Below are 11,418 nucleotides of genomic sequence, written 5' to 3' on the forward strand. Positions count from 1 at the left end.
GGCAATGATGAGATTGAGAGCACAGATCCTAGAGCTAGACTAAATATAAACCTCTATTCCTCCACTCTACTGTGGTATAACCCTGGGAAAAGTACCTAACTTCCCTGCCTTTGCTTCCTCATCTGTAAAATGTAGGTAACAATATATATCTCAACTTTTTGTGAGGTTAATTAGCTCTTATGCTATACTATGTATTATGTTTACAACCCAGTCAGTGCTGTTATTTTTAATGTTTTCTACTCAGTTGTACAGAAAGTTCTGTTCTTCTCAAAAAGGCCCCAGACTACTCTATAGCATGCTGAATAACAACAACAAACAGCTTAAAGAGCATGGTGGATATGCTAATAAAAAAAATGTGTTTCACAACCCCACACATCCAGAGTTCCAACTGTCATGGAAATTTGTTAGGGCTGGGCTGGGAAGATGGCTCAGCAGCATAAGCGCCTGCCTGGCATGGCCAAGGTTCTGAGTTGGATCCCTGGTACAAAAAAAAAAAAAAGTCAGGGTAACAAAAGCTCCGGTGTGGGCTGGCCAAATAGTTCAGCAGATTAAAGCACCTACAAGCAGGCTCAGGGTCTGGGAGTTTGATCCCTGGGCCTGCAGTGCTGGCCCTGCCCCTGAGGCGCGCTGAGACAGAGACTGAGACTGGGCGTGGTGGCACACCTGTAATCCCAGCTCTTGGGAGGCTGTAAATAGGTGGATCACTACAAGTCTGATCTAGTAGTAAGACCCTGAACACCCTGAAGACCCTTCTCTAAAAAATACAAAAAAAAGCCTCAGTGCCCAAGCTTTGTTGTTTAATGCCATCAAACTAGAAGACACCCAAACCAAGGACTGCTCAGACTGCTCATTCTTTCAGGAGACAGCAAAATTCAATTTGGCAGTAAGCTCTAGATCACCTAACAGGTCACCCAGACCTGTAGCAAACCTCACAACTAGTTATCATACACTTACCATATTTGCAGTTATACTACAACCACTGGATAAGTTACTGTAGTGGTGCCACTTTACCCATAACAACTGCAGTTCTATTCCAGTCTAAAACTAAGTAGGGCCTAAGAAAAGCAAAGGTCAGACAGTAGTTGTTCAGGAAGCTCCAGTGAAGGATAGAAATAGAACTTCTATGTTATTGAAATAGAATTGCAAAGAAAAGTGACAGAAATGCTAATATTACTATGTGAATGACACTGGCTAAGAATGCTGTCTCAGGCCTGTAATTTGGGAGGCTAAACCAGGAAGAATTTGAGTTGAAGACCAGTCTGGGTAATTTATTAAGACCCTGTCTCAAAACAAGAAGGGTTGGGGATATAGTTCATGAGAGGCCCCATGTCCAACCTCCAGTGCCACAAGAATATAACCTTGGGCCATACTCCAACACATACATGGGTCAGCTTAGAATGCACAAGTTGTAAGTAAGTGGTTTGTTTTGAGTAAAAGTCAAAAAACAAGAAGACAAGACTAAGAACAGGCACTGCAAATAGCAGCCACCGATGAAAAGCGAGTTAGATTTTACATTCTAGGCAGTTTATACATCAGCCTTGTAGTTACGGCTGCATAGTGAGGTGACTTTAACAGTCAATGATACCCTTGGTGTACTGACCAACTGAAAAGTTATGCAGTACAGAACAAAACTAGTTTCATACTCATTACCCCTTTTAATTTCTCCAACAACCCTATAATTATTCTCTCTTCAGTGTTGTCTGGTTTGCTTCTTTGAGATAGGGTCTTCCTATGTAATTCAGGCTGGCTCTGAACTCTCTGTATAGCCTAGGCTGGCCTTGAACTCAGAGATCCCTCTGCCTCAGCCTTCTCAGTGCTGGGATCATGGGCATGCATCACTAGGCCTGGCTCAGTGCTGGAGATGGAAGCAGGGCCTCTCGGATGCTAGCAAATTGCTGCTCATCCCCCAGCCCTACACAGGACAAGCTTCAGGGTCAAGGAAGTGAATGAAAATCTGAAGTAAAATTACTAAGATGACTTGGAAATGATTGACTAAATCCTCAAATGTAAAATGAGACATTAGATCTCAGGAAGATCTAAAAGCTGCAGTGATTAAGATGATAATGTGCCAGGCATGGTGGCAATCTGTAATCCCAGCGCTTGGGAGGCTGAGGTAGGAGGACTGTTACAAGTTTGAGACCAGCCTGGGCTACAAAGTGAGTTAAAGGGCAGCCTGAACTATATAGTGAGACCCTGTCTCAAGAAGACTAAATAAAGAAATAAAATGAATAATGTATATCCCATCTTAAGTCTATGAAAACAGATCCATATAATAAATCAGTTGTAATAAACATCCAAAAGACTTTACTATGTGTACAATGGCAGTAAATTAGTAGTACATATCACCTTATATAGCAAGTTCCCTTGTAACTGACATGAGTCTATTTTTTAAAAATTTAATTCATATACAATTTTTCAATCTCTGAATTTGAGAATACAAATGCCAAATTTGCAATTTCAAAGATAACACTGTTGACATTTTACCTCAGTCCTATGTTCATAAGGAACAACATAGGAAAGCTCTGTGGGGAAGAGAAGACAAAGGAAAAAGTAGAAATAAATACAAGTACAAGGGTGAAGACAAAGGCATTAAAAGAAAAAATAAAAATATGGGGGAAGAAACAGGTGCTGGTGGCATTACTCTATATGTCATGTAGGACACATTTTCCCAGCACATTCCGTTCTACAGCAGTCCTATAGTCACTGTCATTTCAGCCTTGAAGCTGATAGGAAACAAAAATGGATCGTGGGCGTGGTGCTGCATGCCTGTAATTATAACACTTAGGAGGCTGAAGGAAGAGGATTGCCATGAGTTCAAGGCCAGCCTGAGCTACATGGTGAGCCCTTGTGTCCAAAAAAAGACTGAACCCTGAAGCTTTATTCAGCCCTTCATGGGGATTTGCAAATAGTCCCAATCTCTGTGGCCATCCGATACACGACTTTCTCAGAAAACTTGTAGACACCAAGGGCTTTGAGAACCCTCTTCATCATGCATGTATTAGAAATTACATGTGATCAAGTGATCTAGGGAAGATCACACTGCACTGGGCCAACAAACCCAGTGCCTGATAGCAAGACTTATCAGGGTATCTGCCCTGATGTGGACTTTGCTTTCTCAGGTCTTTGGTTGTCTTCTGTTTGATGTCATCATTTACCAGCCAGTACTATAACACCATTCCTCTTCTTATAAATGACTCCTTAAATAAATCATTTATGTGGGCAAACATTCTTATTGAGCCATAATTCTGGACAAACAATCTTACTGCTTAATTGCCACAATTTATTCAATCACTAATACTCAATCCTTAGAGCTTTGTAACTAGCCCTCCCTGCTTTTATTTCCCAGTAACTCCCTTTTAGCTACCAAGTCTTTACCTGTTTTCCTACATGGAACCTATTATACTTCAAGGGGGCAGTACAGACAATGGTAAATGAAATATAATGGGATCTCAGTTCTCAAAAGGGCCAAAGACCTAACTATTTTGCTTTTCATATGCCCTCACTCTAACAGAAACAGGAACCCCTTTTTTCATTTTTTTGAGATAGGATTTTGCTATGTAGCTCAGGCTGGCCTTCAACTCACTATGTAGTCCAGGCTGGCCTCACTTACGGCAAACTACCCATCTCAACATACCAAGTGCTGGGATTACAGGTGTGTGCCTGCTATTATATTGTTAAAAAGATAAAATCCAATAAACTTTACTTCTAAGAACATATCTTAAATATCTTAAAGATATGTGCAAAAAGCTCATTAAGATACATGTTCAAGGGCCAAGGATATAGCTCAGTGACACAATGCCTGCCTGGCAAGCACAAGGTCCTGAGTTCAATTCCTGATAGGAAAAAAAAAAAAAAAAGAAAAAAGGCATATAGGGCCAGCCAGATAGCTCAGCGGACTAAAGCACCTGCTTAGGCAAGCTCAGGGACTGGAATGGGGTTTGATCCCCATGTGCTATGCTGGCCCTGCCCCCAGGATGCGTGAGATGGAGACTAAGACTGGAACCAGTGGCACACAACTGTAATCCCAGCACTTGGGAGGCTGAAAACAGAAGGATACCTATGAGTCTGATCTGTGTAGTGAGACCCTGTACTAAATAATTTTTTTTAAAAAAGGCACATATACAAATATGTTTAACCTGAAGTATATCCATAGGAATGATATATTTTTAAATATGCAGAATTGGGGCTGGTGAGATGGCTCAGTGGTCTAAAGCACCTACCTAGAACAAGCTTAGTGAAAGCACAGGGACCGTGGTTCAATCCCCCAGCACCACATGCCAGCCAGCCCCACCCCCTGCTGGGCTGAACTGGCCACACACACGCGACACACACACACACACACACACACAAATAAAATTTAAAAAAAATAAAATATGCAGAATTATAAATTCTAATATAGAAGGATGTTCAAGATATGTTAAATATAAAATTCAAATTGCAGATCATCAGTATATGACCACAGGTGAGTATTTGTATTGGGAGAGAGCTAAGAGGTAAAAAAAACAACCTTTCTTGTTTGAGTTTATAATAATAAAAAGGTAATTTAAAAATTCCATTTAATCAAATGAAAAAAATCAATAGCATAATTTTGTAAAGCAAATCAAGTAATTGTATTTTATTACTGTACTAATTCTTATATAGCCCTGACATAACTATAATTAATAACCATTACTATTACATATGTTCTTATATAATTAACAACTAGTATTGTTTTTATTGTTATTAGAAACTTTACAAAGCCTAAAAGTCAAGGGCTGGCCAGATAGCTCAGCGGATTAAAGCCCCTGCTTAGGCAGACCAGTGACCAGACCAGACCAGGTTTGATCCCCAGCATGCCTGTTGGCCCTGCCCCCAGGGCGCACTGCAGTGGCTTTTGAGACTGAGACTGGGCGTGGTGGCCACACCTGTAGTCCTAGCGCTTGGGAGGCTGCAAACAAGAGGATCACTAAGAGTCCTATCTGTGTAGTGTGACCCTGTACTAAATACACTTTTTTAAAAAAGCCTAAAAACCTAAAATACAGTATGAAGCCAGACTAGACTACTTACTGAATTCAAAGTCAGTCTAAACAAGAGCAAAAAGGGCTGGCCAAATAGCTTAGTGGATTAAAGTGCCTTCAAGCAGGCACAGGGGCCTGTGGTTTGATCCCTGGGCCTGCTGTGCTGGTCCTGCCCCTGGGGCAAGCTGAGATGGCAATTGAAACTGGGTGTGGTGGTGCGCGCCTGTAATCCCAGCTTTTGGGAGGCTGTAAACAGGCAGCTCACTATGAGTCCAATCTAGTAAGACCCTGAACACCCTGTAGACCTCTCCCTAAAATACAAAAAAATGAATAAATAAGCAAACAACCCCCTAAAAGTGTTGTACAAATTCATTTCCACAAATGTGAAAACTACTCTAACAAAACCCTGATAGAAGTAAAATTAGTAAGTGTAATTTATAGTCAATATATTAATACAATTCTATGCATCATGTGCAGTACTGTGCAGGACCAAGAATCATAAATTCACAGATTTGGAAGAGATGTTAAAAATCGCCTAGTCCAACCCTCTATCCTAACATCAACAGCCTGCTAGGGAGAGTAACACAGGCATCCTGAGAGCCAGTCCTAGGAATATGATACAACTAGAAATGTCTTCCAAAAATGGGAACATCTGGTAATCACTAGAAAAAATGTTGTGCTAATGTCAAATTCCTTAGGTCAGTTTTGCATGTCATCCGTGCGCATGGGCCATGCTCATCTTCTCTGTATCGTTCCAATTTTAATATATGGTCTGCCGAAGTGAGCACTCCATAGATCAGTTTTAAACAGCTTTTGACTAAATTTTCAAGTTTTAAGGTTTTCACTTTCTTTCACACCAAGAAAAATTATAATATGTTGCAGGTAATTTTAATGAAAAATTTTTGCATGAAAAGTTTAACTTTGTCAGATGCTTTAAACACACACACACACACACACACACACACACACACACACACACACTCTCTCTCTCTCCAAATTCCATACAGAATCTTTTTTTTTTTTGCGGAACCAGGGATCGAACTCAGGCCCTTGAGCTTGTCAGGGAAGCGCTGATTCCACTGAGCCATCTCCCCGGCGCCCCCATACAGAATCTTTTAACATTATCTTTTTTTACCTCAATTTAATCTGTAAAGAGATTTTTGGGTAAAACTACATGTGAAAAAAGTTCATGATGCTACACATTTACACATGCGTACACACATACCATCATTCTCAAGGAGGACACAAAAATGTATGGTAAGATTGTGAATGGAGCAGGAATAAGTTTCTTGTAAAGCTTATACAAAAAACACTGTATGAGTAAAAGAACTTCCTAAACCAAAAGGGATGGAAAAGAGGGAAAAGCAGGGATTGGCTTAACTCATTTATAAATAAATATTTTGAAAAAATAAAATAGTTTGAGAATGTCATCCAAGAAAAAGGAGGGCTGGGGAGATGGCTCAGTGGAATAAGCGCTTCCCTGGCAAGTGCAAGAGCCTGAGTTCAATCCCTAGTTCCACCAAAAAGAAAAAAAAAAGAACAATGACTTTTGAGAGTTATGGATCAGCCTGAGTTTTCATCATCTCAAATTCTGTGATTCTGGTAACTGATGACACTTTAAAAAGCATTCCATTTTTCTGCAGGTCTTGATTTGTTCATCATTGTTTAGATGTGGTTTATCTCCTTCTGTCGTTCATTCCTCAGTTCTCCAGAAAAGCCACAATAAGAAATGATGGTGAGCACAGGACAGAAAGGCTGGCACTGGCGATAGTGAATAGTGAATAATAACAGCCAGGGAGTCTGGATTTGAATTTCAAAATCACTGTTTGCTAGCTGACTGTTAGCTAGCAAGCTACCTAGCTACTTTATGTCTCTGTTTCCTCATCATCACCTAGAGAACCCTACTTCATATGGGGTTATTAAGATGATGTAAGAAGATGACCCTTTTGGAGACTTATCACACTGCCTGGCTCCAGTATTAGCCAAAATGACCATTAGTTGTAACATTATAGGCAAACCAAAAGAAAAACTCTATCTTTATTTCTCCTCATTGATGAAGTTTTCAGGGACCAACCGTGACATTAAAAACAGAGATGAAAACACATCTGATGCAAAAAGAGATTGAGGACCCAGTCTTACAAATATAGATGTTCATTTTTATATTAGAAAAAATTATATGGCTCCATATCACAAAATTTAACATTTTTCTATTAAACATCACACAATTCCCATCATCACGATGACCTACATAATACTAAACAATGCAGTTTCTATTGATATTAGACAACAGGGCCAGAATTTCAACTAAAAGATAACTGCAGAATTCCACATTGGGCAGTAATCTGTGTGTGTGAAAAAGAGCTTGGGGCAACAACACACATGGATGGGACTCTGCAGCCAGTGCTACATCCCCCCACAGTCAGATGAGCCAGGTTCCTGCAGACCTTCAGACCAATTCTCCACTGATGTCCTCTCAAGGGGGCAGTGTTCAAGAGGCGAAGGAAGCAGCAGCCATTGAGAGTAAGATGGCCCGTTCCTACTTCAGTATAATATGATAGCTGTCATTGGTTTCTGCTGTTAAAAGACAAGAGAAAAAATAATAATTTTTAGTACCTTTAAAACACAGCAGGAGAAAAAAAAAAAAAAAATCCGTGGTAGGTTCTTGTGAAGGGAACAAAGCCAGAGCAAGAGAAGAGCGGCACACTCGTTGCTGTATTTAGCACAGAGTACTTGCACAGATGGTCCCCCACTCCGATGATGCCATTTATGATTCTTTGACTTCACAGTGATCCAAATGTGGTACGTCTTTAGTAGAAACTATAGTTTAAATTTTGATCTTTTCAATAATGTGGTATGATATTCTTTTACAATGTCAGGTAGTGGCAATTAGCCATAAGATCACCTGGGCAAATAACTGACATTCTGTAAGGTACTGTGTTGCCAAGGTACAACAGGTGTATTAAATGCATTTTCAGCTTCCAATCATAACCCCATCATAAATCAAGGAACATCTATAATACACATTAGACAATATACCTTGATTCTTCATTTGTCCACACAAGATGGAGGAGATGGTTAGCATTATTAGGTGTACTTTGTCTACTCTGAGGGTGGCAAGAAGCCAACTCACACAAAGGAACAATCTGTAACAATGCTATTTTATCAACTTAACAAATGGTTCCTTCCTTGTCCCACTCAAAAAAATAAAACATGAATAAAGCTTTTTTTTGGGGGGAGGGGTGAAGAGCAGTACCAGGGACTGAATCCAGGACTGGGTACATGCTAAACACATATTCTACCACATAGAGCTACACTCTAGACTGTAAAGTGCCATTAAACTCCTTAGAAAAAAGTTGTCTGTCTTACTGTGTTATTACCTTTCATTGTGTCCAGAATAAAACATGCTTCTTCCTGAAAGTTCTGTATCATCTGGAAAAGGCAAAAAATTTGCTGATTATTAAATACACTGGTTTGCTTCATTCATTTTTACCATGTCAATGTTCATGATTTTAGATTTAGGTACAATATAATCTTGCTCTAGTTCTGTGTTCCTACGGACTATCCCACATCCAAAGGGGTTTATATGAATTTCTATAGAAGTGTATAAATGTTTTTCACCCAATTTTGAAAACAATGCTTCATAATCCTGTTTGATGTTTGTTTTGAGTTTTTTCCTTTCCATGTTTAATGTTTATCTAGAACAACAGTCTTTAAAGTGGAGTATGTGTTTCCCTGGAATAATACTTAATACCAACACTTTCCAAGGGATACAAAGATAGCAATAGTGCTACATAGAAGAACTGAATTCTAGTTTTCAGTTTCCCTATACTATATATTCCTCACTAAGAACTCCTTACCTTTCCTTTCTCAAGTCTCCGTCTGCCAATTTGCAAACTAAAAACAAGGAGTTCCACCTTTCTAGAATCCTATTAAGGTATTCTGCCTAAGGTATAAAAGCCTCAGAGTGCTGAAGTGAAACTGCAAAGGTAAACTATAATAACGGATAACAAATCCTCATGAGTCACAAGAATTGAAGAGTGACCTAATCACAGACTGTCAAGTGACAAATGACTCAAAATATTTTTTGGTAACATCCTTATGTAATTTTTAGCACATAACTCAGAAGTTAAAAAAAAAATCCAGGGTCTTCTAATAAGATTCTATCCATCTATCAATTTAGGTGAATCAGGTTCCACAGCACTTATATTTAGAAGGAAAAACAGGGTGAAACTGATGCTGACCTCTAGGTCCTGGTAAGTAGTAGGCAGAATTCACTGACAAAGGAACTGTGATTTTTTTTTTTTTTTTTTTTTTTTTTTTTTTTGGCGGAACTGGGGATTGAACTCAGGCCCTTGCGCTTGCCAGGGAAGCGCTTATTCTACTGAGCATCTCCCAGCCCCAGGAACTGTGCTCTAATTGTGTTGATTCCATCAATAGCATTAATAGTGACATGCCTAATAAACTTCTTTTGGTAGCATTGGGGACTATATCCAGGACTGTATCTCAAGCATGCTAAGCTCTCTCCCACTGAGCTACATCTCTAGCCCTTTTAATTTTATTTTGAGGCAGGGTCTTACTATAGCCAGGCTGGTCTCAAACATGCTAACCTACCTCCACCTCTCCCAACTGGTAGGCATAACAGATACGCATCAGTATTTCTACCTAATAATTATTTCCTTTTTCGCTTTTTGGTTACTAGGGATTGAACTCAGAGTCTTGTATATGCTAAGCACATGATGTACCACTGAGCTATATCCTAGCCCTTTTTCTTAATATTTAGTAACTACTTTGTTTGTTAAAATCAATTTTATAACTATGAAATCTAGTCCGAAGACGTGATTTTCAACTTTTATTGAGACAAAATTCTTGGCTAAAATAAACTTTGTTTCAAAGGAATATGGTGGGGCTGGTGAGATGGCTCAGTTGTCTAAAGCACCTACTTGGAACAAGCTTAGTGAAAGCACAAGGACCACAGTTCAATCCCCCAGCACCACATGCCAGCCAGCCCCGCCCCCTGGTGGGCTGAGTTGGCCATACACACACACACACACACACACACACACACACACACACACACACACACACAAATAAATAAAAAAATTAAAAAAAAACAAACAAACAAACAAAAAAAAAGGAATATGGTGGGACAATCAATTGAAGATGTTCAAGCATAAAAAGTTATGGTAAGAGAAAAGTCAATGAAAAAAGTGAATGGAAACAGGAGTTATAGAAAACAGGATGTGATTGCTTATAGACGGGAAGTCAGAAACTTAGTTCTACTTCCCATCTTGCAAGATGGTGGGTGAAAAAACTGAGAAGCCAGACCCTAAAGAGAAGAAACCCGAAGCCAAGAAGGCTTCTGCCAGTGGTACTGGTAAAAAGGGTAAGGTGAAGGCAAAAAAGTCCAAGAAGGGGCGGCCCCACTGCAGCCAAAATCCTGTCCTGGTTAGAGGAGTTGGTAGATACTCCCGATTCTGCTAATTCCAGAAAGGCTTTGTACAAGACAAAGTACACAGCTGCTAAATCAAAGGCTGAGAAGAAAAAGAAGCAGAAAATTCTTGCTACGATCACAAAACCTGTCAGTGGGGACAAGAATGGAGGTACCCAGGTGGTTAAGCTTCGAAAAAATGCCTAGATAACTACCCTACTAAAGATGTGCCCTGAAAGCTCTTGAGCCACGGCAGGAAACCCTTCAGCAGCATGTGAGGAAACGTAGAGCTAGCATCACTCCCGCCAGCATCTTGATCATCCTCACAGGGCATCACAGATGCAAGAGAGTGGTTTGCCTGAGGCAGTTGGCCAGTGGCTTGCTATCTGTGCCTGACCTCTTAGTCTTAATCATGCTCCTCTACAAAGAACACACCAGAAATTTGTCATTGCCACCTCTACAAAAATTGATATCAGCAAAGTGAAAATCCCCAAACACCTCACTAATGCTTACTTCAAAAAGAAGCAGCTGTGGAAAGCCAGACAGACACCAGGAAGGTGAGATCTTCGAGACCAAGAAAGAGAGATACCAGATTTCAGAGCAGCACAAGGTGGACTCAACAGATTTTAGCAAAACTCAAAGCTGTTCCTCAACTCCGAGGCTACCTGTGATCCGTTTTTGCTCTGACAAATGGAATTTCCCCATAAATTAGTGTTCTAAATTTCTTACTGAGAACCTAATTCAATAACTGATACATTAAAAAAGAAAACAGGACGAATTAAAAAACTCCTAATTCATAAATAAAGGCAGAGTAACATTTTAAAAATGGATACTGCTTATATTAAATCAATTATAATTTCAATCCCTAGTACTGAGGCAGAGGGTCATTCCTATATTTAGGTTATGGGCAATGCAGTTAAAATAGTAATGCAATGATTTCTTTTTTGAAGGTCATATATGTGCCTAATAGTGCCTTTTTTGTTATTTTTTTTT

At 39.7% G+C, this 11,418-nt stretch overlaps 1 protein-coding gene and 1 non-coding gene across 7 annotated transcripts in view; both read right to left on the bottom strand.

Moving 5' to 3' along the window:
- Positions 1-5,678: 5,678 nt before the first annotated feature.
- Positions 5,679-5,783, bottom strand: LOC111818521. The gene has a single exon (XR_002822495.1). It is a non-coding gene; the product is annotated as a U6 spliceosomal RNA (small nuclear RNA).
- Positions 5,784-7,103: 1,320 nt separating this feature from the next.
- The window catches only part of Tfcp2 (transcription factor CP2), a 96,811-nt gene continuing 92,496 nt past the window's right edge, over positions 7,104-11,418 (bottom strand). For 5 of the 6 annotated variants that reach the window (XM_023722840.1, XM_023722839.1, XM_004637820.2 and 2 more), the window contains 2 exons: positions 8,375-8,426; positions 7,104-7,571 (listed from right to left, as the gene is read on the bottom strand). In XM_023722840.1, the coding sequence (XP_023578608.1) occupies positions 7,534-7,571; positions 8,375-8,426 (90 nt within the window). In that variant the 3' untranslated portion in view covers positions 7,104-7,533. The remainder of the gene's footprint in view (positions 7,572-8,374; positions 8,427-11,418) is intronic. The other variant, XM_004637821.2, reaches the window with a different exon arrangement.

Source organism: Octodon degus, unplaced genomic scaffold, assembly GCF_000260255.1.
Source record: "Octodon degus isolate 3935 unplaced genomic scaffold, OctDeg1.0 scaffold00093, whole genome shotgun sequence".
Classification (NCBI taxonomy): Eukaryota; Metazoa; Chordata; class Mammalia; order Rodentia; family Octodontidae; genus Octodon; species Octodon degus.